This window comes from Polyodon spathula, chromosome 1 (assembly GCF_017654505.1).
Source record: "Polyodon spathula isolate WHYD16114869_AA chromosome 1, ASM1765450v1, whole genome shotgun sequence".
NCBI classification, from domain to species: Eukaryota; Metazoa; Chordata; class Actinopteri; order Acipenseriformes; family Polyodontidae; genus Polyodon; species Polyodon spathula.
This window is the reverse complement of record NC_054534.1, coordinates 36,278,408-36,305,777: the sequence shown is the minus strand read 5'-3', so window position 1 is coordinate 36,305,777 and position 27,370 is coordinate 36,278,408. Positions and strand designations below refer to the sequence as shown.

The following is a 27,370-nucleotide window of genomic DNA, read 5'->3' as shown; positions in this document are numbered from 1 at the left end:
ATTACTATCCACCTTTGCCTTACGCAAGCCAGATATGATCTTAATGAAAAAAAAAAAACTTCAGTGACAGTTACTGATTCAATTCTATTGTTAAAGTAGGTTTTTCAATACTGCATTAATGTCCTCCAGATGTTTAAATGTCTCTAAAATCTCTGTAATTTGGTGATATCAAGCTACTGGCACTGTTGAAGTGATTTTTTTAAAACTGTGTCTGATCAAGGATAATGCTGCTGTAGTCACCACTTTGTCACCAATTTAATGTCTTTTAAGCATCATCTTTATTGGAAATTGCTGCTTCTGAGACCCGGTTGCGGAATAAAATAATGACATACACAGCAGTCCAGATAAGTTGTGCACCTGCCATTTTTATGCATTAAACAATCTGAAATACGTACAAAATAAAAATGTTATGCATACGTATACTCATAGCAGTTTTGCTGCACAGCTTGTCTGCCTCCCCTAAAACTTCCACTAACATACATCTCCCTGAATACAATGTCTTCAGTTACTAGGGAACTGTACACAAGAAAACCAAGGCAACAAACATGATCTAATCTCTGGCTAGCCCTGTTGTCTTTGCAGCCAAGCACAGTAAGTATAAGAAAAATGAGACAATTTGATGCGTAAACACCCCGGTCCAACTACAAATCCAACTGGAGCCATTGTCGTAACAGCCATAAAAACTGTTTGTAACTTAACAATACATCTCCTTATTGTATTTATCTGTATGGCTTTATATTGAAGTTGTAACATGTTCACTGAGTTTAAGAATTTAATGTTCAAATATAAGTAACATAATTAATTTGCAGAGGCGGTGTGTTACCTCGAAAAAAATGCACTGAGCCAATAAAGAACCTTGTAGAATACATGTGTGGTTATATAGTAGTTCAAAGTAACATTGCAGTTATAATGGAAGCTCTTTTTTAATGCCTCCCCGATTTTACCATTAGAGTACAGTATTTATCAAGATTACTCATGACTTCAAGGTAATGTTGCATTTTACTCTCTCTCTGTTAAAATTAGAGGGTAAGTTACTCCCAGACCCAAAACCTTATCTGGAGCGCTGGGCATACTCTGTGTTTGCGTTTTCAGTGCTAAACCAAATAAGTTTTGGCAATAATGTGCTTATTGTAAAAGGTTATGGAGGCAATTGACAACTTCCCACATTTTCAAAAGCTGCTTTTATATAGGCAGTTATAGTATACAATATTAATTCATAATTGAGCATTTCATAGCATGTGTTTGTTCCAGCACTGCTACAAAGTTGATAATGCTGTAATTGCCTTTTTCTTTTAAAAAATGTATTAACAAAAAATACTATAAAAGCATATTTGTACCACGAAGGCCATCAGGGTCATTGCTGTTGGTTATATTTTGTTGCTGGGACGTTCTTGTCTAAATGTCCACTTAATGGTATTGTGATAGGTGTCCTTATCCTCTAGCTGTAAAAACAAGATCATGTTTGTATACAGTAGTATGATGATGTGAAAATCAAAAGCAGTTACAACATCAGCACTGAAGAGGGCAGTGGTTTTCCATGCTGCAAGTCATACACCTTAAGATGCATTTAATCTGTGCCTTAATACATTGTTGAAGAAAGCAAAGCAATGTTATGCTGTGTTTGGGCCACATAACACTCACTAGACATACCAATATTGAATATAACTAATCAGCAGTGTGTAAAAGGAAGGCTGGAAGATGTAGTTGATTGAAACATGCTATCAACAGAATTAGGAGGACATATCTGGCTGAAAAATACACAAGTTATTTTCTTTTTTTTATAGTAGTGTGTGTGTATTTACATGATACAATTGGCATTGCGTTTTGATACTGTTTAGCAAGTGACGTGTAAATTCTCATGTGCCTCTACAGTGATTCTGTATTTTATGTATCCCATCACTGTGTCGTAACATAGCACTCTATCAAAATGAATGGTTTCAGATCCCATGTGTAAGTAATAAAATGTCATCTTACAGCTTGACTGAGTCTTACAGATGGCTATGCATTTTGTATTTAAGAATGAGATGCTAAAAAAGTAGTTTTTTTTTGTAGCAGTGACATGTATTTAATGCTAAAATATAATGCTTTTCACAGTTAAGGTGTTCACAGACTTGGCAGTGCATTCACTGTGCTGTATAAACCTCCAATGACATTTTTGTTAGGGCAAATAACACACTCGCTTCCTCATTTTGTTGTGGAGGTGGTGGTTATGGGTTAGCTGGCATTGTAAACAAATATGTCTTCATTAAAAAAAAAAAATAATAATAATAATAAAAAAAAAATTATTTTGTTTCAGTTGAAACAGTGTGCCATCTATATATAAGAAACTGGTTTCTGAAAATCTAAATATATCCAGACTGCCATATCTTCAGAAGACTTTTAATATGTTTTAAAAGCTCTGTTCACTAGTCATGCCTTGTGCCATTTTGGCCTTGGAATTTGTGATGAATAAGGATTTGTATCTTTTTAAATTTTCACATTAACAAAGAATGCACGTATTTTTGAAAATTGAAGTGATCACTAATGTTCATTAAAGGTGCTAACAGCCTTTTGAACACAGTAACAGTAACAGCCTCCTTGCCCTCAGTTAAGTGTGGTCCTTATTGAGTGTCCAGTGGTGGATTATAAAAGGTGCTAAAGGTGAGAGACCATTTTGTGGTCGGTCAATATGACAGATGTTACTACTTATTTATTGTGAGAAATGAATGCATGACAAATTGCCTGTTTTGAAATAATCAGTACTTGTTTGTGAAGTAAACTAATTAATTCAAAAGGTATCACAACTGTGGTGTTGTATTTGTTTATGCATATTTGTGTTTCTGTGTGTGTATTTACTTAAAGATGAGCACAATATGGTGGTGGTGTACTCTAGGCACATAGTCTAGCTACTGTATACATAATATTCTTAACTTAATTTCTAAAAGGATGCAGAAATTGTGGGACATAGCTTTGTAACTGTACTATAGTAAACACGTGCTGTTTCTGTTGCACATGTTTTTTTTTTTTTTTGTTTTTTTTTTTTTTTGCCAACAAACCCTGATTGTTGGATGGTTTCTATGTGAAGAATAAAAAATAGTTTAAATATCCTCATACTCATGTCTGGAAGTATGGCTTTTTTTCTTAATTTTCTTTATTCCCCCCACCCCCCCTTCCCCCTTTCCCTCCTCTCCAGGGTAATTTGCCTAAATACTCGCACAACTCACTGATGGTGCAGGCAATGAAGACAAATCTGATGGACCCTGACATGCACGTCCTTTTCTTTGATGTGGAGGCTGTTATCATCCAGCTGTTGACTGAGGAAGCCTCCAGGCCCTGCCCCACTCTGATTTCTCCCGAGAGCCTGCAGAAGGCCCCAGGCGGTGCTGACAAGGGGGGCTCCTTCCTGGCGGGGAAGCGGGCGGCCGTGCTGCTCAAGCAGGTGAAGGAGACCATCAAAGAGAATATCAAAGAGCACCTGCTGGACGATGACGAGGATGAGGATGACGAGCTGAGGAGGCAGAGGAAGGAAGACGCAAAGTCCAAGTCCCTGACACAACTAGAATACAACCTCACAATGGACACTGCCAAGCTCTTCATGTCCTGCCTCCATGCCTGGGGGCTTGACAGTGTGCTTGACAATGTCTGTCTCAACCTCCTAGGCATGCTGAAGCCCCATTGCCCGGTCTCCTTCGGTCTGCTCTCCCGAGGAGGCCACATGTCTCTCATGCTACCCACTTTCAAGGACTCTGTGGCCAGGATGGCACTGGGAGCCACTGATGCAATGGGCAGGAAGATGTCTGTGTCTGAGGTGCTGGGAAAAGGCACATACGGTGTGTCTCGAGCTGTTACCACACAGCACCTCCTCTCTGTAATCTCCTTAGCCAACACTTTGATGAGTATGACCAATGCAACGTTTGTTGGAGAACATATGAAGAAGCCTCCAATCAGGTATTTAAATAAATAAATAAATAAATAAATAAGTATTCCATCATCAATTTGCACATACATTAGTGCCATCCTAAATCAGTTGTACTTTTCATGACATTCCACTACAAATTATGTTATCTTTTAAAAGGCCTCTCTGCACATAATCAACTGGTTCTGGATTCTACCACTTGGGGCTGGGTACAATTGGTCATATTCAGTTGATTTCTAACAATGCCTGCAAGTCTCATTTTTCCTTTTAAATAATAGGAATTTTTCTAGTGGTATTGGAATCTGCCATCATTTAAATCAATTGTTTTGACTTCAGTCTCAGTCACAACATTTAACAGTAAGTAAGTACAGTACTTGCATCACGGCCCACAGTCTTCTTTCCCGTTGCTAACCATAGCAATGGGAAAGAAGATCACTGATTGGCTAGAGAGGATGACAAGGCATACCAATCCCTCACTAGCAAAAAGCAATGTGAGAGTGACTTTTCCTTTTCTGTTTCAGTTTATTTTTTAGCATTATTTTGCAATGAAATAACATATACATAATAGAAACATTGTAGTCACATCAAAATTTGTGGTTTGTGTTAACTTGCAGTTTCTGCTACAAATTGACGGGCTGCAAGTTTCTTACAGATATATAAAAAATCTATATAATAGCTTTAAAAATATAAAACTGAACTTTTGTCTTCTGTTTGATATGTGCACAAGGAGTAATCAGTAATTGCTCTAAAACAGTGGTTCCCAGCCTGTGGTCTGAGTAAAATCCAGGTGGTCCGCAAACAAAAACCCATTTCTACACAATCACACGTTGTGCTACTACTATTACTAAGCAACACAACAAACAACTTTAACCATGTGATATATCATTGTAAGATACTGTATGTATGTAGTCTGGATTTTTCCCCTTTGTGTTTTCTTTTATTACAGGTGTGTTTATACATTTCATATATATTACACCTCCCTTTGTTGCAATACCAATCATCACCTTCAAAGCCACCATTAACTAAAACAGCTTTCTAATGTGAAACAAATACAATACTAACTAAATAACTGTTACACATTATGAAGGCACATTTATCTTGTCAAAGTTACAGACTACTTTTTTTTAGCCAGTATTAAAAAAAAAAAAAAAAAAATAGTAATAATAATAATCTACATCTAGCATTCATGGAAATTCACAGCCTTCTAATCTGTGCTGATTCTACTGCTTGTTTTCACTGTTCAGGGGAAAAAAAAAGAAAAGAAAAAAGAATCGGGCTGTCCCAGCCTTTTCACTCCACAAATAATGCCTGCATTCAGTATTCCTAACTCAGTTGGAGTGACAAAAGTAAAACAAAAAACCCATTAAAACCACAGTTTTAGTACTTTTCCTTTTCAACAATGTAAATATGTGCTACAGTGTTGCCATATTATTTCCATTTATGTGTTTAGAGAGGTTAGCTGCATATAGTAACAGAAGTTAAGGTGAAACAAAAAGAGGCGATATTTGTTGATTGACTTGTGAACTGTACCGTAGTGTGAATGATCGATTTCAGCTCCATGTTATCAGATGGGTTTATTCAGCCAGGTTTAATATCCTACAAGACTGTTTAAACAAAATGCTGTAAGTCCTATCGACTGTGCGCCACCAGTCCCATTTAATTTACACATCACAGCACACCAGCAGTGGTATGTAACTTCCTGTACACACTCCAATATTTTTTTTATTTTTCAAATTGCTTCCCAATCGTTGTATTCCAGTGTGTTTTTTATATGTACGTTTACATCGGGCGAATTTCGCAACTCAGTGAGTGCTGTAAGTTGCGTTAGAAATGTAGCGGGGACCAGCACTGGTATTTACATTTACTGGATCGGAGGATGACCCAAAGCCCCTGTGCATTATTTGTCAGGGGGTTTTGTCAAATTAAACTTGCACAATGGAGATGCCATTTAACTACAAAACGTTCAGAATGTGAAAAAAAATAACTCTTTTAAACAAAAGAAATGGGAACTTTGTCACCAGCAACTTTCAGTACGCAAAATGACAATGCTCCTTGATGAACTTGTAGCAAAGATTCAAGCCCAGGGATCTCATTAAGTTAACAAGTAAAACATAACCCCTTATTGCTTTGGTCTCCACTTCCCCAATCACTGTCTGAAACTACAGGACATGATAGTTTGATGATTTATAACTGTTTCACGTTGAATTAGTTGTGTTTGCTCTTTATATAGACAGACGGGGAGGCAGACAGATGTACAGACATTCAGGTTCTATGTACCAGTAGCCTGAAGCTAGTGCTTGATATTTTAAATAGTTATTTGTTTCTGTTTTTAAAGTTCATGTAGTAGTTTTGAAGTCGGCTTGAGTTTCTAAAGAGCATTGCGTGGCTACTACACCACAAGCAGTAAAACAGGTACTAAATAAATAAATACCTGCAGTTTTTGTCTTCAGTGGAAAAGGTATCAGGAGATTTTATAATCATAATTCCAAATCACCACAAGCAAAGGGAATGCATCCCTCAACATCCAGGACATTCTATGAAAAATAAATACATTTATTACAGGTATGATAATGTGTTGCCATGTGTACTTTACAGAGTACATATACTTAGGCTTGGCAGCATTCATATTTTTATCGGTAAACGTCGATTTCACTGCACACACACAAATCGCTGAAACAGTATTTCCATTGATAATAATCTAATGTAAAAGTCCTGGCTCTGGCGTTCACGGACTGGTGTTTATGCAGGGTTCAAAGTTGCGGAGGAGCGTAACTGTACAGTAAAAAAAAAAATATTGATATTATTTGTCAAATATAAAAATAAATTGAAAGTGTTGCACTTATTGAGAATTTCATGACGTAGGCTTTAAATACACTTTTTTTTTTCCTTTGGTTAAATAAAACCCAATCGAGTTAGCAAGTAGTAAATATCCACATACTGCCTACTGACACAGCATCTGCTCTTGGACCAGCTGTGCTTTAGTGTTAGCCGCAACCAATTGACTTCCTTTTATTTCTTAACTGAAAACTCATAGCGTGCTGAAGATGAAAAATGTTCATCACAAGGTCTTTGGCTTCTACCTAGTTTGAATAAAAAGGACTCTGTTAATGTGTTGTATGTTCTCCTGTGTCTGAATTGGTGATGCACCAGTAAAACAGTGTAAATTAAATCAATTAGGATAAAAAGTATTGTACTACTGTCTATTCCGCTGAGCAGTAGTTTGTATGGATCAAACAATGGCAATGGTTCTTATGAAAGAGTTAAGCTGTAAACTCCAAATTCTTACATTTTACCAGTGATGAATTGGAGTTTAATTACATCATCTTATACTAACAGTATTTTTACTTCCTGTTTCTGAGACCATGAAAATCGATGATTTTTTGAGCATAGGTAAATATAAATATTATGTTGTTTAATTATTTCATATTTGTATTAGTTGTAGTACAGTACAGGGCTCTACATTTAGATTTTTAACTACTGGCCCCTCGGTCCACAGAGCTAGTGTTTTTACTGGCCCGGATGCAATTTTATCTGATGATTTTTATTTTCAGTATGTTTCTAACTGTGTATGGTAACCAAAGACAGCCCACATCTCAAAAGAAAGCAGCTAAACAAAGCCTTTCAGTATATGTTACTTCAGCCATTAAACATGTATATAGCAAGTGCTAAAAGAAGTATGGTAATCCAGACTTGGGTAACGTTATGATGAATATAAATACATACTAATTGTTAAGCACAACAATGCAGTGACTGTAAGAAAAGGCAAGATACTTGGAGTTGGAAAGGAGTCATTTTTTAACTCTGGACTGTAGTTCAATGTAAAAGATCTACAGTTGACTTTCTGTGAATGGATGGAGTAATGGCAAAATTTGCACTGACCATTAAAAGTACAACAAGGTATCCTTGTTTTGAGTTATTTACAGGTTATTGAATTAAACAAAGTAACTTGACTTAGATTCATCTGATGTCAGTACTTGATGGCTAGTTGTAATTAGTAATGTTAAACTATTGTAATGTTGGAATGAATTTTCTATTGCTTTGGCCAGGTTACAATATTTAAACTAAGATTTTATGACTATTATTTGTTAAAATTAAACCGATATAGAATATTTAGGTTACTATATGATAGGTGTTATTTTATTCTGAATACACTACAGCAAAAAATATTATTTGGTGGTTTGCGCAATATTATGCTACTGTTGCTTTAATTGAAAGAGACACTAGCTGTGACGTTGCTGCACCTTGAGTGATGTATTTTAATTCAGTAAACAAAAGGAAAAACTTCTGCCTAAGGAAATAGGGTACAGAGCGAAGAAATCTCGTCTTGGACATTTGAACACTGTGTGAACCTGGCTAAACTTTACCGCCTTACACTGTTATGCTGTCTGCTTGTGCACACGCATTTGCCTTTTACTCTTGGTAGCGTAAGGGACGAGAGTTAGGGTAATCGAATACACAAAAATGTTGTACCCTGTGTATTCAAATAAGAAACTATTCGACATTTCCATCCCTAATCTTAATAATAAACACTATTAAAACAACATTCACAATACAAATTAATAATTGTTGCTTGTGTAGCCTTTCCCAAGTCAGCTCCAGTCTTGCTGAGTGATACCAACGAGTCCTGGAAAGATTGTGAATGGCATTTTTGACCTGCAATTCTGAGAAACTGACGCCAAACAAGGCAAATCGTTATTTTTTTCCCCTCTGTCATAATGAAGCCTCCACTCTAAATGTTAGTATTAGTTTTTTTTTTTATAATGACATTCTTTGTGATTGATTGATTTCAGCGCTTTCTTTTTGGCTTATTGGTTGCTTAGTTGTAGAAAACCAGATTTGCGGTGGGAACGAGTACCAGTACACAGCATTTAGGTACATAATCTCAGAATCTAACTGTAAAACAAATATGACGCACGATGGGAAAGTTAGGATTAGTTCATAGTTATGTTTTTTTCTTTTTCTTTTTCTTCTTTTTTCAAAGGTTTGTAAATTAATTTTCAGCTTTTTGACACACAGGCCCATTTTCCTGGATTCATGAAACGGAAGCCATGTGCACTATATATATATATATATATATATATATATATATATATATATATATATATATATATATATATATATATATATATATATATGTTATAACTAAAACCGGCCCAGTCTGGCCTGTGGTGCTTCATAACTACCGGCCAAACTGCGCGCTCTAATGGCCCCAGGCCACCATGCTGTGGTTAATGTCCAACCCTGTAGTAGTACTATTTTTTATTTATTTTTTTTTTGAAGAAGAAACACCTAAAATACATGTTATATTCTTACTCCTTATAATTCAAATTAAAGTACTGACCATGTAAGCTGTTTATAAATAATAATGTTATTAATAATTTGGTTGCATAATTGCAATCATTCTAAAAAATAATAGTACTAATAGTAATTTTGTAAATCAAAATTCACAGTAAGCACTTAAGTTTAATTCCTAAAGTTTCATTTGGTCAGTGTTTAAGGTGATAGATACAATAAATAATAGACTTTGTGAAGATGAAGATGAAGAGCTTTTCTTTTTACTGCTTTGAGTTCATTTAGTGTGAGTCCTGTCACAGTTCAGTACATCTGGCACTAGAACAACTAAACCCAACAGTTTAAGCTGTGTTCTTTCTAGATCAAAAGAGCACCTCAGCAGATATTTCAGTAAAGCAAGAGTTCAAGTAAGGAGTCTGTATGGCAAAGTAGGGGGTTTAATCACTTGATCTTGGTTTTCATAACCCTAATACAGAAAGCCCTTGTCTAAGAGATTTGCAATATTTTAATGCACTGCTGATTTTTAGGTCTATTGCAGAAAGTCATCAATTGAATTAATAAGAGACTGTCAGTTTTAAAAAATCACGTGGTTGTTGATTTGAACCAACATCCATTGGGACTAGGTTCGGACCACGAAAATCATTGTACGTGTTGTTTTGTAAATCGGCTGCTGCTGTTTCTTCAACTATTTTTATATGTCCTAAACCTCTCAAATGCCAGCTTCAGTTGCCTTCACTGTGATCTGTGAGGTAAAACTGCTATAATGTGGCTATGTGACTTGGTTTTCAGATACACTTTAAAATTTGACATATTTGATACACAACTGAATTCTTTGATTTTGTAAGTTAAATTAGACTGGGTATCAGACAAGAAAAAAAAAAAACCTTATGTGGAAGTAATTTTATAAATCTGCTGCTGCTGTGCCATTTTTATGTTTTACGACATTCTGTTGTAAATGTGCCACTGACCTTAGATTAGCATTGAACTCTGTGGTTAATATATTGAGGCAGTAACATTAAAGTTTAGGTTTATAGAAGATAGAGACAGCATATGGCATTCTTTGATTCTCTCAATCAAATTGAATTACAGGTATTTTCCAGTAAAAAAAAAATGTGTACTACGTCACTTCCACCTTGTATTTACCTATTGGAGATATATAGACTACACATTAAAAATACATGCAAACCATTAAAAATACATACTTTTATAATTTACTTTCTTACACTTTACAACCACTACTTTTTTCCCCCCCTTTTGACATGTTTAAACACCATTCTATCAGAAAAACACCCATTTCTAGCTGGTGGTATGGTTTGCAGTTATGCATGGTTATGTACTTTTACATGTTAAACATATCCTCATATGAAATGCTTATCTATCCTGCAGTCATGCAATTAAGCTGTGGTTGTGTTGTTGTTTCCAGGCCCCCAAAGCCAGGCACCCCAGAGGCAGCTAAAAAGATGTCCCCACAGGTTTCCAGTACAGCCGTACAAGGACAGATCAAACAAGGTAATTACAAAGTACTGTCTTCAGAGCAGCATGCAGGAAAAATAAGAGACAGAGGCTAAAGTTATAAAAATTAGAAATTTCCAACCTAGCCTGTCAACATCTGTCCTTGAACCTGGCAAGCTTTGAAGTAGCATTGTTCTTAACCCTGTGAGCTGTACTGCTATCGGAGCACCAACCTGGTGTTTCAGCTTAATCTCTTTTATGTAATAATGGGTTTTGGAAAAAAAAAAAAAAAACATTTTTGTGTGCTGGTGCCCGCAAAAGAATGTTTTAAAACAGTACTGGGGTTTAGTCACTTGTAAATGCAAACTCCTGACCTTGATTTATTGTTTAATTGCAGTTCTTTATTAACTCAGTATGCATTTTTTTTACACAAATAAAATACAAAATAGTAAATGAAGTCTCAACATACAGGATCAGAGTGCAATGCCAGTGTATTTATAGTACAGAATTATAAATACCCACAAACAAGAATAATCCAGTAATGAGTGCTGAGTGTCTCTGAAGTCTAGACATTTATTATTTAGTTTCTGTTGTTTTAATTCTGGTCACAGCAAACTGCAGGAAGTTTACCTCCATCACTATTGATCCAGTGTTCCCTTGTTTTAAAGGTATATCTCCTATATATCTTTATATTGTATTTATTATTTAATTATGTTTTTAAAATACATAACAATAAACAGAACAGAAACATACTAGATATGAACTAATGTACACAGAGGGCTCAAGTCAGCTATTGGCAACCAGACTGAGCACAGAGGCCCATCAGTCCTTAGTGTGACTTTTTCATTAACGTCTATTTGTAGTGATTAAAACAGAAGTAGGTCTTAATGTCTTCCTTAAATTAGATATTTAGATCTGTATAGATTATTATAATAGATCCCCATGGTTGCTGTAAAAATTGCTTTATAGGTTGCATTGGCGTAGGTCGCTCCCCCCTTTTTGAGACTTAAATTTGACATGTTTTTTTTGTGTTTTAAAATACTTTTTTTCCCCTATATGTTCAACACCCATAAATAAGAAAACTACACAGGTTGTAGTTTTGAAATAACACTTGTTTGCAACATATTATTCCATGAATAATTTTACAGTGTTGTTTTTCGTTTTTAGGTAAACTGCTAATAGAAACTCTTTTCCGTTTTTTAAAATAATTGGTTCAAGTAAATTTAAGTACATTGTCAAAATACATGAAAATGTACTACTGTAAATTCCAGTAATAACAATGCAGGAGTTTCTGTGTGTGGTTATTTATACGTGAAGTGGCGATGAGTGTGTACGTTTGGGAGAACAGCTTGAGAGGATCAGTTTGTGGCCAAAAATAAGTCACTGTAAATCTCATTTACTCATGGAACACAGGAAATCCATGCCCATTTTCACATGGAAACCCGCATTTCATGTGAAAACATCCACTGCTTCCAATTCAGACAGCCTTGGGAGCATATGTGAAGGTGTCTGGCACAGATCTCTGTAATCCTATGTCTCCGCCGGTTTTCAGGTTGGACAGTTTCATTTTATACCACCTGGATAATTATTTTCTTTTTTCTTTAATAGGTCGTGTAATAAATTGGTTGAAGTATTATTCACTACTAACGATATGCCACCCCACCAATGAACATTTGAAAAACAAAAGCAGTAATTATTAAACAACCAGGCACGAGGCATTTACAAATCACAGCTTTATTAAATGAGCTTAACACTGTGCTTTTAACAGTTTCACTCAAACAAGATGTCACCTGACAACCATGGATTTCCAGGTGAGATTCTCGCATGTATCTATTCTGTGCATGGAAACCACATTTTCCTGAGCTGTTTGTGAAAACAGCACGAGAACGCTATGCGTGGCATATCGACCTCCTTCCTTTCCCCTTTTATTGGCAATAAACTGAGCCAATGAAAACCCAAAATGTATAGGGTCATTTTTCATTTGGGAGGCAATTTCAAGCCAGCAAGCAATCCATGCAGGGCTGTTGAGAGAGTACTCAGCTTCACCGTCACTGCCGGTAGTGTCACCGATTGATCCGTCTGCACCCGTGCAGACAGTGACTGATGAGATAGATGACATGCAGTCTATCCCTGCCTCAGAGGAGGTGGATGATCAGCTGGTCCTCTCATCAGGTGATTAAGAGTTTGATATGCCGGTGGCTCAGCTCTCGCTCTCGGCCAAGCTTATGCCCTTAATGCAGTGGGAGACTGCAGTTTTGCAGGTGCCCTGGCCTGCAGCACAAACTGAAAGGCACTGTATTTATGTTGAGCAGCCAACAGTTCTCCCTGCCTCTCCTCCTGTCCACCTGCACTTCCTGTATGAGCTACAGTCCACCTGGGAATGCCTGGCCACGGCCATGGAGGTTTCCCGTTCAATGGACTCGCTGTACAGGGTTTCTGATGTGGACAAGCTGGGTCTTAACAACTTTCTGCCAGTAGGGCCCCCCATTGCTGCACTGGTTCAGCCTGCTAAATTGTCCTTACTTTTCAAGGACCCAGCATGCCCAAACAAGCAATGCAGAGTGACCTAAGGTCATTCTAAAGAAAGCCTAGCGCTTTCTCTGCTAGACTGGGCAGCTACAACAGCATTCTTGTCGCTTACCAAGCTCATTTTATCAAGGTCATTGCTGGGACCCACAAGCCATTGTCTCTGCAGTTAGACGAGTTGCGCTTGATTTCACAGAACCTGCTCAGGCTGTCCAAGCTTAGTGGACAAGCAGTAGGCAGGAACCTGGCAGCGTTGGTGGTTGTACGCAGACTGATTTGGCTCTCCCAAGCACAAGTGCTGGATGGAGATAAGACCGTTTTGCTGGACGCTTCTGTCACCCCGGGTCTCACTTTTGGTCCAGCGGTAGATGAAATGCCACAGTAATCGCAGTGTGCAAGGGAATCCACCAAGGAGTTGGTACGCGTTCTGCCAAAGCGCCCAACGCAACCATGCAAGCCTGCAGCACAGTGGCACCTTAGATCATAACTCTAGAAGAAACCAGCGCCACAGGCTACTGTCTCTTCAGGCGGACCCATCCGAAGACAGTGTGCTGCCGCTTTCCGTGGGGGCAGGTGTGCCTTTAAGTGCCCTGTGCATAGACAACAGATACAGGCTGTGCCTCAGGCAAAACATCAGTCCTAGGACAATGCTGCCACAAACCCAGGGCTCCTTCTCCAGGAGACACGTGGACTACTAGAACCAATGCACCACAGACCCCTGGGTTCTCAACACTGTGCAAACTGGCTTCTCAATCCAACTCCAACACAGCCCCCCTCCATTCCGGGGTGTGGCAAGAACATCTATCAAAGACTCCTAAGCTGTCACTCAGGTGACACAGGAGGTAGCAGTTATGCTGCAGAAATGGATCATTTGCATAGTAGACCCCTCTGACACCAACGGGGGGTTCTATTCCAGGTATTTGCTAGTGCCAAGACAGATTATTGATCTCAGACAGGTAAACCTTTTCTGAGTTTCTGAGTCAGAGATAGTTCAAGATGCTGACTACGCAACAGCTGTTGCAGTCCATCAGGCCAGGCGATTGGTTCACCTTGGTGCATCTAAAGGATGACTATTTCCACATCCCCAAAAATCAGCGCACACAGAAAATATCTCAGGTTTGCTTTTCAGGGCATAGTGTTCCAATTCAGTGTTCTACCGTTCGGCCTCTCTGTGGCTTCAACGCATTTTCACAAAATGCATGGAAGCCATTCTGGCCCCTTTTGAGACTCAGAGGCATCTGAGTCCTCAACTTTCTGGACGACTTCATCTGTCCTCATCTGTGCAGGGTCTCCAGCACTAGCGCATGAACACACAGAACCCGTCACCAACCACTTACATCGATTAGATCTAAAAGTTAACAATGCAAAGAGTCGAATAGCCACCTATCTGGGAGTGCGTTTCAGCTCGGCAGGGTACTTGCAGTAGTGGTTTTCCAGAGGCTTCTGGGTTTGATGGCAGGAGCATTGAATACCCTACCCATGGGTCTTTTACATATGTGCCCTCTGCAGCTCTGGATCAACCGCACGGTTCGTCAGCCGATGTTGAACCGCAACAAGCTTGTGACAATGACGCTCTCCTGGTGGAAACAGCCAGCTGATTTACACCTAGGGGTAGCATTGGGCAGTGTCACCAGGAGAGAGGTCATCATCACAGATGCGTCCAACTCAGGCTGGGGAGGGCCGGGGCATGCAAGGTGTGTGGCAACCCCTGTGGGACGGTCGACTGACGCTTATTGAGACATAAAAGTATTGAACCTAGATAGTATTTTTTATTTTTTTTATTTCATATATGTGGTCTGACCGTACAGTGGAGCATTTTAATGGGGTTAATACTATAAAATCTTTGCCTTTCATGCAGTTTTAAAATAATTACAGTGCTATTACACCCTAGGGTGTGCATCTGTGTGGCACATAAATTAAAAGCTAGTTGTCATGCAGATATCGTGCATGGACAAAATAGAGTCGGCCACAAGTTAAGCAAACAGACCATTTACATCACAGTACTAAATTTATGCACAAGCTTGGTCCCTTTGTGATACCATTAAAGAATAATGCTTGGGGATTTATTTGTGTCCACTTGTGCAGGGCCTATGGTTATTTTCACTACAGAAAGAAATGTCATGTAGTGACCTCTAAATCTTGGTGTTAACCTTCAATTGTTGAAGCACTGTTGCCAGAATGACTTTTTTCTTTTTCGTATGCTAATTCATTCCGCGGCATAAACCCTTCAGAATTTACTGTGGATGTTAACAAGAAAACACATACCTTGGCCACTAACTCTTTTACAGATGTTTGTTTTTTCAGCGAGGTGAAATAAAATTAAACAGCCCTGTCATATTTAATAAAATAAAAAAAAAAAAGTCATAATGAAGGCTTGTACAATCCAATAAAAGTTTAAGTATTTGTCTTGCAATAGCTGTATTTTTTTTTTTTTTTTAATCTTCTTCAGAAGCTTAAGTAAACGAGTCTGGTTTTTGCTATCAGTTGTACTATTCCAGGGTTTAGTTTGATAATTGAACTTGTTTTGCTAGTGAAAGACCAGTTTTTGTAAGACACAAGCTAATTTTATGAGAGTAGATTTAATTAATCAAATGGGCAGAAGCCTACAGTACACATCAGGTACTAAATATTATCAGATCAGTGTGTATAAATGGCAGTGCTGATACTATTCTTTTCTCATTACAGAATAAAAGCGATTTTAGGGCATTATTTCTAAATGTAAAGCAGGAAATAAATGTTGCCTATGGAGTCGTGTTATTCATTTCATGCTATTATTAAGACAAACAAAGCAACAGTTCCACCATTGCATGCTTATAGCTTTTCAGTTTAATGTTTTGATCATGATTAGCTGCTGAGCATTTTCTTTGACATGTTGACAATCATTTCTTTGTATTACTATGGTATGGTGTTAGTTATATTAAATCTTTGTTATATGTAGGGATATATGAGTTAAATATATTCAGCTGGTTTGATTTTACACTAGGCTAGCACTAATTAAAATACATTTTTTGACTAGAAGTGTTTCTCAGTGTCATAATTTATTTTTCAAACAAATGTTTTATTCCAAACTTGTAAAATGCTGTATTAGATATATCTTCTGTTGAGCAAAAGAACATAGATTATACATTTAACCTTAAACAACTTAACAATGTTTACATTAAACATCAAAAAAGGCTTAAGAAAAAGAGTATTATTTTCTAATTAAAAGATCTCCGAAAGCTTTTGTAATAAGGATGTAAAAATATTTGAATTTGACATTAAAATCCTTTAAAAGAAAGTTTACATCAGTTTAAAAATGCTGTGACTACATCACTATAATTTAACAATTACATACGTTAAAAAAAAAAAAAAAAAATACCAGTAACTAAAGAGAAATAAAAAAAAAAAATTAATAATGAAAAAAAAAAACTGATGTGAAATTGTATCACAACTTGAATTAAATAAATAAATAAATAAATACTGTATATATACTTTACCCAGACCTTACCTTAAAAAGTTATGTAGTTATGTTGGAAATTCCATGGTAAATATCTTCGGTTATGGGACATGCAATATGGTAATAAATGCAATTGTAAAAGTAAAAAAGTGTAATTTCAGAAACTGATTTAGAAGTTTATTTTTTAACTTACCAATAAATTATGCTTTATCATTAAAGCACAGGACAGAACAATGTAGTTGTTTAATTTTATAGACAGCTGACTGTCATGTAAGTTGTATATTAATACTGTCTGTTAGTTCTTTCTTTTCCACATAATCACTAGCACCATTTTCTTCCTCTTAAATGGCTGTACTTTTATATTCTCTTTCTATTTATCTTTCCTTTCCTCTGCAAGCTCCTGCTGCTGCTGCTGCTGCTACTACTGGCCCTGAGGCTGTTCACTCTGGCCTTGCTTTACATACTTGTCCCTCAGTCAATGAAGGTACTCTCCCTGATTGTAACAGCTCTTCGCTCACTTTTCTGCACATTTTTGTTCCTCATTAACCATGCGTGCTCTTGGTACTTCATACTTTCATTGTTTTGTGTTGTTTTTATCATTTCTTGTTATCCTGGCAACACCCAACATTGATGTGTGAATTGCTTGCGCTTCAGTTCTGGTTACTCTCTCTCCACTTTTTCAGTGTTTTTCCCAGGTTACAGAATTCTACAGGTGCCTGGTTGGGTCTGAAGTATGATGGTAAAGTTTTCCCATGAACTCCAGGCTAGTGTGAAAATAAGTCAAATGGTTTATAGGGATGCCGGCACCTCTTTCTGTGTGTGTGTGTGTTTATACAGTTGTAGTCAAAAGTTTACATACCCAATGGAAATGTATAATTTCTAGAAATTTCTCAAAAATAAATAATTGTAGGAAATTGCTTTTGTGCTTGATATTATTCTTCTTTAACCATTCTGAAGTAGATTTTGATGTGTGCTTTGGATCGTTGTCGTGTTGGAATGTCCAGTTGCGCTTTAAACCAGGTTTTGTAGCAGAGGGTTTCGGATGATTGGCCAATATGTTTTGATATGCTGTGGAATCAATTTTACCATGTATTGAAACTAAATTTCTTTCATAGAAGGGTATTACCACATCCATTTTTAACAGTAGGTATGGTATTCTTTTCTTTGTACACCTCACCAGACTTTCTCCAAACGTAACGACTATCCACGTGATCAAATAGCTTGATTGTTTTTTTTTGTTTTATCACTGCACAAAATCTTTGACCACAACTCATATCCAGCATTCAGATGCAGTTTTGCAAACTTTAATTGATTGTCCTTGTGACATTGTCCTACGAGTGGCTTTTTCCTTGGCCTGCAACCATTGAGACTTTCATCATGCAGTACCCGACCTGTGGTTGAAATGGAAACCTCAGTCCCACTTGCAGCCAGTTCACTTTGAATGTCTTTCAGTCAATCTTGTATTATTATTAACCTTCACAATTCTTCTACTTGTTCTTGATGAAAGAACCTTCTTTCTTCCAGCCCGAGGGAGCGTTGTGACAGTACCATGAGGCTTGTACTTATTGATAATAGAAACATTAGTTAAAATTGGGATACTCAAATGCTTGGAAGTCTTCTTGTATCCTCTAGCTTTATGACAATACATATTTTTCTGCCTAAGGTCTTCAGATAGCACTTTACTTTGTCCATATTGAATTATTAGTAATGACACCAATCACCCTATGCCTAACCCTTTATACTCTCTAAGAATGTTCACCTACAATCCAGCATTGTCTAGACTTTTCTAGAATTAGGTTCTGCATTATCATATTGACATTTCTAGCACCTTGTAGACAATACTATCATAGCATTAAAGGCTATGAATACTTTTGAATTAGCATTTTTGGAGTTTTGCAAAAAATAAATGCTATTTGTAATAATTCTATTTCTTGTAAATTTTCTTCCTCATCCACAAAAAGCAAAACTTTTGCTACAAAAGGTTTTTCCTAAAATTCTTTGTTTTCAGGAAATTTCTAGAAATTATAAATTTCCATTGGGGTATGTAAACTTTTGCCTGCAACTGTGTTTGTGTGTGTATATATATATATATATATATATATATATATATATATATATATATATATATATATATATATATATATATATATATATATATTATATATAAAAATAATAATATAATATTATATAATCAACGAAAATTAGTTCACTGTCGGGATTATTATATATATATATATATAATATATATATATATATATATATATATATATATATATATATATATATATACATACACACACACACACACACACACACACATATACATATATATATATATATATATATATATATATATATATATATATACGACACGCTCCACGCAGGATCCTTCACTAATCCATTAGCCTCAGTGCAAGTCATTTAGTGAAATAATGACAGAGCACTGATATTCCCTACCATTTTTAATTTGTTTTATTAAGTTGTAGACATTAATTTGTTTGGGCAACAGCAGAAACCAAAAGCGGTGGTGGTTTTATTTATTTGTTTTTCTGTTCTCTGTACCCTGACAGGATGGAGTCAGCTAGCTGCCATGCACTGTGTCATGCTCCCAAATTTGCTGGGGTTAGACAAATTCCAACCTCCGCTACTGGAAATGTTAGCCCGCAGGTGGCAAGATCGATGCTTGGAGGTAAGAACTGGCGTTTGCTCAAAAGTGTGAGATATAACAGCTTTGACGCTCTGTTTAAAGTGTGCAGTATACAGGCATAATCATTTTAGGGGGGAAACAAACTAACACTTACCAATTAGAAGTGGGGATATAGCAAGTGGGAACATATAAATACATTTGAGTTAATATTTAAAGGTGTCCCAGGTAGGCTGATTTACAGTTAGTAGTACCAGTATAGCACACACAACCATTTGTTTTTATTAATTTCCTTTTTTGTAACTAGAGTTCAACAATGTGATTTATAACCCCCTACTACATCAGCCTTTAGTACTCAGGACTTCAAGGTGATGTTGCATTTCACTCCCCCAAAAGACATTTTACTCATATAATGTCTAAATTTGAGAAAAAAACTACTCAATGACCCAAAACTTTATCTGGAGCATTCGATATAGTGGCTGTTATTTACAGTAGATGTGCAACAGTTTAGTTGAATGAAGCCGTATAAATGAACGGACAGAATCTTATTTGAGGATTATTTACCACAGAAGTTTTTGACAAATGTACCTGTCTGCAGCCTTAGATTAACTGCATGCTTTTGTTGAGTAGACTCCGCTTTGGTTAAAGACTTGGAAGTTATGGTTCATCCATGTAACAAAATCTGATGTTCTTACTTTTAAGACATTTCTTTTTCCCCAGTGTAAAAGCAGAGAACTTGGCTACTATTAATAGTCAGGTGCATGATGAAAAATGAAAGCCTTGTGTTTGGTGTAAAGTTGCGTTTCTCTTTTTGAAATTTCCCAGGATGAAGAACACATTGTCATGTCCTGGGCTCACCAATTTTGAGTCTGTTTACTTACTGTGTTTCAGAAGTGCAGTATGCTGGATATTGGCTCAGTACCTACAGTTTGATAAATGATTGGATGGCCTTGACACTTACCTCTGCTGCTGTGGCAGAAATTCTGTTGAACGTGCAGCTTTGAGTAGAAAGATATGAAGGACTGGAGGGCAGCAGCTGAGATTTCAACAGCTTAATTGGACATAGTTCTTTGTTATCTGGGAGTAGCACAGGGTTTTCTCTGTATGTGTGATACACACTTCTTAAAGTTGTAGTCTTTTTTTTTTTAATTATTTGAATCCTTACAAAAGTGTCTTTAGAAGACAGATTTTGATTTTATTTTATCATTAATTTATTATGTTTTTTAAGTTTCCTGGTTGTATTATGAGACAGTTGTTCATAAAATATGAGAATAAGTTAGGGTTAAAACAACCCAGTGCTCCATCACAGTACAGCATCCTCTCCACTAAAACTTGAGGTTCCCATTTATAACAAGGCATTAAGTACATGATATAACTACCATATAGTTTGGCATGAATGTAATTACCTAACCATACTTCAAATCACTTTGGAGCTGATTTTAAAGCAGACAAAAGTAACAAAAAATGTTCTCAGTTGCCTTCAGAAGTTACATTTCAAATTTAAGGGTAGATGGGCGGGGCTGCAGTTTCAAGGATGCCTTAACACCCACATCAAAGCTCTCTTAATCAGCACTGATGGTCTAGACTGTGTGAAAAAAAGAAATAGCCTCTCTAGTACTCAGGGCTGTACTGAGACTATTAGGAGGATGTGTCTCTGTCTGTCTTGTACCTGATCTTGGAAACGCTTACTTGCTTTTTTTTTTTTTTTTTTTTTTCTGTAGTACCCAGTGAGTGCCTGAAATACAAAACCTAAACACCAGGGCTTGCAGTTTTACATCAATATTATAGGGAAACCCTGCAGTTATAAGTGAAATAACACATAGCTGATGGAATAAAAACACATATTGTATTAAGCACTGGTTTCATTTTTGTCCAAACGACATATTCAGCAGGCTAGTTTTTATTATTATGTTTTATAGTGTGTGTGTCTATATACTGTAAATTAGCTACAACTCTCTACTGTTCGTTGCCCCTTTAAAAACAGGACCCAGGAGAAAGAAGTGGAATTTCAAAGCACTTGTGTGCTATTTTTAATATTTACAATAACAAAACAAATAAAACAGAAACAAAAACCTAGCTCACACTGGAGCACAAACTAAACTTTTCAAAACAAAACTCAAAACTAACAAATTGGGCAGCTAAGCTGCTTACCAGTATTAAAAAACTAAATAAATACAAACAGAAACAAAACAATAAAAGGTTTACACAGTTAATTTTTTTCTTACTACGCTTGTGCACACTCAGAAGCGGGCTCACACAGCAGCAGCCCAGAACAAACTGGCTGCACTCCTTGTAAACTCTAATTTGCAATCATAGCCAGGTGCATGTGATAATTTCCTAATTGGAAGCTTGTCGGCCCCGTGGCCTTCTGGGAACTGTAGTCCTGTGCTCCCTAGGACTACACTTTCTCTGCTCCCTGTTCCACGATATGTGTATATATATATATATATATATATATATATATATATATATATATATATATATATTATATATATATATATATATATATATATATATATATGTTGTTGTTCCTTAGGTGAGAGAGGCTGCCCAGGCCTTGCTGCTGGCAGAGTTGCGAAGAATTGAGCAGACAGGACGAAAAGAAACCATAGACCTTTGGGCACCGTATCTGCCACAATACGTTGACAGCGCCATTTCACGTAAGTATTATTACCACTGGAGACAGATTTATGTGCAACATCACAGCACTGTAAATTGGGTTTCACATAGGAAAGATCTTTTGGTTTATATTAAATTAAGCTGATAAACAGTCTGCATTCTGTGGCCTGAGTGATCAATCTCAATACCTCTTCAGAAAAGACCGCACCCTCTATGCCAGTGGTTCCCAACCCTGGTCCTGGGGACCCCATGTGTCTTCTGGTTTACTTAACTTATAAAATGCTATAGCTAACTTAAAATCTGCACCTGTTTAAGAAAACAAGTAAAAAGGTATAATTAAGCAGATTATTAGTTCAATTAAGTGTCCAGTTAAGTAACTGAGAGCTCAGTTGGAATGAAAACCATTAAACACATGGGGTACTCAGGACCATAGTTTGGAAGCCCTGCTGTATGCAAAACCAACATTTCTGTAATTGATAGATGCCTCAACTTAATTTTAGTGTGAACAAATTACATTAACTTCCAATGATGAATAACAATCTAAACACCGCTCATCAATGTAATGTTACTAGTTTTTTCCTCTTTATATTATCAGTATTACCAAGCGTGTGCCACAAACCATATCCTAAACCAGGTAAAAACTGTAAAATAATTTAATTCTAAGAAGATATGTTTAGACAGCGTCTCAAATGCTTATCCATTCTGATGCTAAGCAGTGTCCGGATTTCTGGACATCATGATACAGTAGCTCACAATCCGAAACTGCTCTCTTACTCCTTTTAATTTTACTGTAAACAGATGACAAGTCCCCAGAGCAGGTTCATGCCCAGTTTTCCACTAGAAATTCTGAAAACCCATACATATAAATATCTTAATGTCTTTCATTCAGATGTTACCAGCACTGTGTTGACCTGTTGATATATTTATACTCAAGAGGTTTCTAAGGGCGGTAAAACATCTGTTGCTTTACCAAAATAAATTCTGGGCATTAAAAATCAAGATACAGGGACACTTTAGGGTCTGCTCCATGTTAAAAATCCTGCCTGCGACCTTGCCCTTTTAAATCTTTTTACTCAGGCACTAAGAGACAGCCCTGCTTGTAGGACACTGCTCAAAAGAGGAGATTCATGGCTTTAAAACAAGGTTCTATTTGTGTATTTCCGGCATTGGACCGTGTCCAGAGAGCCTGTAAGACAGACTTCCCAAAATCTTTACAAAAGAAGAGAACTGGCAACATCGAAGGTATAAGGACCTACTATCCGATAAATATATATTTGTTTTTGGGTTTTGTGGCTCAGATGTTAGGGTTATTTTGCTGTAGTCGCCACCTTGCAGGGCATGAAGCCACCATGAGTAGCTCTGTCTTGCACCACATGATCAGGTTCTCTGGCACGAATAATTTGAATGCGTTATTTTTTTTCTTATTTGTTTTTATTGTGCACATTTTTCAATCGTTCATTTTTTTTGTTGGTTTTGTTACATTTTGTATATATGGCCATAACTCCTTTATTGTCCAATCCTATTTAAAAAAAAGAGATAAAAAATGACCATGTTCCCTACATATTGTAGTTTCATTGTACACTATCAGATTTGAGCTGGCCGTGTTGTTATTTGTACTAAACAGGGCGAGTCTCAGACTATTTAACTTTTTTTATGGAAGCCTAGTGTGTTCACATTCCGTATATGACATGTATTGTAAACTTTGTAGTTAGTTATAAACAGCTTGTTGGTTTCGTGCCTTATTGATGGTGTTGGTAGCTGCATGCCGACCTTTGCCTAGCTATGTTTTAACATAATCTTCAGGTTTTAACAATACCAGTGGCAGGCCATCTAACTTCGCTGTTTGAGTTGTGAAAAAAGAAACTAGTAATTTTCTCATTCATAGATGTCACATCCGAAAATATATTGTTACAGTACTCTTTTGCATTAAATTCATGGAACATGAAAGTATTTTTTATTATACATGTTATGTATGTAGAGTTATTTTTTACAACAATTGTTATTATTATTTTTTGTATACATGGTTCATCATTTGCAAACTATAATTCTTGCCTGTCAGGCACAAAGGTACTGGATCTAGGATCCGGTGCGATCCGGCACAAATTAACCTTTGCCTGCAGTAATATCTGCTGCTATCAGCAGTAACCGGACTACATAAACACAACATGTCATGTTACAGGGAAATCTTCTTTCAGCGCAAAGTGAAGGTCCAGTTATGCACAACAAAAAGGCCAACCTGTAGAATGTTGGCAGAAGCTGGGAAGAGGCGGTTGGCTTAGCAACCAGCAGCAGCCCTGAGCCCGCGTCAGTTCAAATGTTTGCTGTGTTGAAAAAATCAGCCAGTGTTTGGTCATTTAAAGTCTCGAGGTGGTTCCAGTATTTTATGACTTATTTTATGACTTGGCGTTTACCAAAAATGACTGACAATGGTGGCATATGGCAGCGTCTCCGGGGTCTATCTGGAGTGTCTTATTGGTACCCCACCCCTACCAAAGTGAACTGCTTGTCAAATGAATCGGGCTGAGTGGTTCTAAATGTTCCTTGCTGTGCTGATATGGTGACATTGCCCCCTCTGTTCTTACCATTTTATACATTCTTTATAGCCGCTCCTTGTTTTTAGATTGCCCAAAGTCAATTTGAAGTTATTATTTGATAACATATTCTGACCTGTACATCATTGCATTTGTACAGATAGAGAGAGATGACATTATGAACATTTTATTGTACATTAATAAAGTAGGGAGCCTCTGAGTAAGGTCACAAGGGAATTCTGCTTGCTCCTCTTCATGCAAGGACCACTCAACCCATTAGCCAATTAGCCAAAGGATGTTCCTACCACTGGCTGGCTATCAGGTTTTATTTACTGACTAAATAAATTAGTAATAACTTGTGATATAACCAGTAGTGCTGTCTGGCAAATAATAGTGTAGCTCTGTCGTGTTAGTGTCAAGAGTGGCATCAGTCTGTTCAATGCAAAAAGGTGACAATTACAGTTATTATGGTACTGTTTCCATTTGGCTCATAAAGTTGAATGAAACCTGCTGAATAGTGTTACATTAACATATTGAATTACATACCGCTTTGCAGTTTTCCACATACTTAATGAAAAACTGACAAATTGAAAAATGTGACAATTTGAAATCTTACATGAAATTACGTGTTTAATTATGCATAAGCTAGTTGTTTGTTGCAATTAGTTAATTATCTCTGGGGATATAAACTGGGCATGTGTGGGGTTGAAGAAGAAAGAAATGGAGAGAATAAGGACCCACTATTCTTCTGTTATTTTCTACAAGCGTCTTGTTATTTAAATTGCATGTGATTTGAATTCATCAGAGTGCTGTGTAATGTGAGATTCATTTCTCCTCTAATGGCCAGCATATTATGAATGTGGATGTTATTTACTGTCTCCCTAGAGCGATTTTATAGTCAAGCATGGGGGCAGGACTATTTTCTGACACTGCAGTCCAGCAACCTGTTTTATTGATGTTATTACAGAAAATGACATGACATTAATATCACACGAGGCACAAACGGATAACAATGCATTCGGTAACTTGATTTGGCAAAATTTTATTTGTTAGGATTGTTGAGCGGAGCTAAAGGAATGTGCCACTTTAAAATAAAATCTTGTAAAATTAGATATTCTGATACTTTGGAACAGGATTTTAAGATCTGTGTTTGTCTCTAGGTTGCAGTCCTCTAATTACCCCCCCCCCCCCCCCCCCCCCCCCCACCCCCCCCCCCCACTTTTTTTCCCTTGAAAAGTCACCAGAGAAGCTCCTATGAAGAGATATAGGGCCTGGAACATTCATAGTTTCCCCTGCAGTCTACCAACCCCTGTTGGTGTGCACTGTGCAGCAGAAAAGCTAGGCTAATTCTGTGACAGAGTGAGAATTCAGGCTATGACCTTTTTTTATGCAGACAGGTCAACAGGCTAGCTTACTCGTTTGTCAAGCTCAAGCTTGAGCTCCCATAGGCTGGTATTTCACTGCTGTTGTGGGCTGCAATGCTAGGTTTTATATAAATTAATATCTTAAACATGATAGCTGAAAACTGCTTCTACTCCATCTCCCAAAAGATGGTTTGCAAAATCAACATTTCTTAAACCTAGAAGATACTGTACATTCTAATAAAATGTTATTAAATTAAATGTAGGACACAAGCTACAGGGATATTAGAACACAGAATAGATAATAAATAATGAATTGTGATGAAGTAGATATGCTTGCTTTTTTGTAAAAGTGGATGTACAGCACCCTTAGATCCACATATTTAAATAATGTTTGAAGGAAGGTGAATTTTTCAGACTCATTGAAGCATTTCTTGCACAACAAATAAATACATTAAGTGAAAAAAAGGATTTGTTCATAACTGCACGTTTTTAAATGATTTAATCCGATTAGCACTGAAATAGGGATATTTACATATTCATTAGCTGGTTGTGCATTATGTCCAATTTAATTTTAACATATAAAGGAAAAAATGATTGCTTTACATTTGCAAAAAAAAAAAAAACAATTATGCACTTTTAAAATACTACTGTTAATGTATGCTGTATCATTCCAGAAATTATTAGGACACAAATAATTCTGGCAAAATAGTTAATACCATAGACTTCTACACTTCATGCATTTTAGACAGACCCAATTTAAAAAGCTGCAGTTTTGTGGTTTTGCTTTTAATTCCTGGAACTGGAATTGTGTGCTGTCAGTTAGTTGCTTGGCGGAGTGCAAGGATACAGAAAGGAGACTGACTGCGACTCTAGGGAGTGGCTGCCATAGCAACCACCGATGGTCAGTGTTCTGTTACCACAGGAGTGATGCTGAGTGACCTCTGTGGGGTACAAGGTTGCAGGGTCACTGAATTTGATCTATCTTTGTTTTATAGTTATTTTTTATCAACCAAACCGTGGGTAATAATGCTTAGGAAAAAAAAACAAACAAATGGAAAGTGTTATTTTTTATATAGTACTAGGCTTTAAATAATAATAAAAAAAGTAAACAAAACCAAAGACATCCCTGCATTTCAAAAAACTGTTAGTCAAGGGAAATGTTTTTGGTGAGCGTCCCTTTAGTTTTAGCTTCATGAATTCAACCATAATAGAGCTACCCCACATTATTTGAGTTAGGATTGTCAGAGTTTTGTCCAAATCAGTGTGCTATTTTAGAATTAAAATGGAGTGAATCCTAATGCCACCTCCATACAACTCATACCCTGCTTTATTAGAGATGTCCCAATACATTCCCCTTGAAAGATGTTACAGGGCAGCTGTATTAAGAACAGCCACTGTTTTGATCAGTAAAATAGTTCAAATCATCCCCATAGAACAGGTGCGATGTGCATATGTGTGTCTGTGGTATAAAATATGTATAAAGGACACCATGTTTTCTTAGGACATTATTCAGAAGGTATTAAACCGGAGTTCAAGTGGGAGCAGTTGACTCTAAAGGAGCAAGAAGAAAGGAGAGTTTTAATATGTATTAGTATGGCATTGGATGTATTG

General features: G+C 36.8%; 1 protein-coding gene across 4 annotated transcripts in view; it reads left to right on the top strand.

Annotated features, from left to right (window-relative positions):
• The window catches only part of LOC121318091 (WD repeat-containing protein 7-like), a 217,841-nt gene that overhangs the window by 47,056 nt on the left and 143,415 nt on the right, over positions 1 to 27,370 (top strand). For 2 of the 4 annotated variants that reach the window (XM_041254367.1, XM_041254388.1), the window contains 5 exons: positions 3,173 to 3,927; positions 10,611 to 10,696; positions 16,999 to 17,085; positions 19,172 to 19,290; positions 21,782 to 21,905. In XM_041254367.1, the coding sequence (XP_041110301.1) occupies positions 3,173 to 3,927; positions 10,611 to 10,696; positions 16,999 to 17,085; positions 19,172 to 19,290; positions 21,782 to 21,905 (1,171 nt within the window). The remainder of the gene's footprint in view (positions 1 to 3,172; positions 3,928 to 10,610; positions 10,697 to 16,998; positions 17,086 to 19,171; positions 19,291 to 21,781; positions 21,906 to 27,370) is intronic. The other 2 variants (XM_041254378.1, XM_041254396.1) reach the window with 1 other exon arrangement.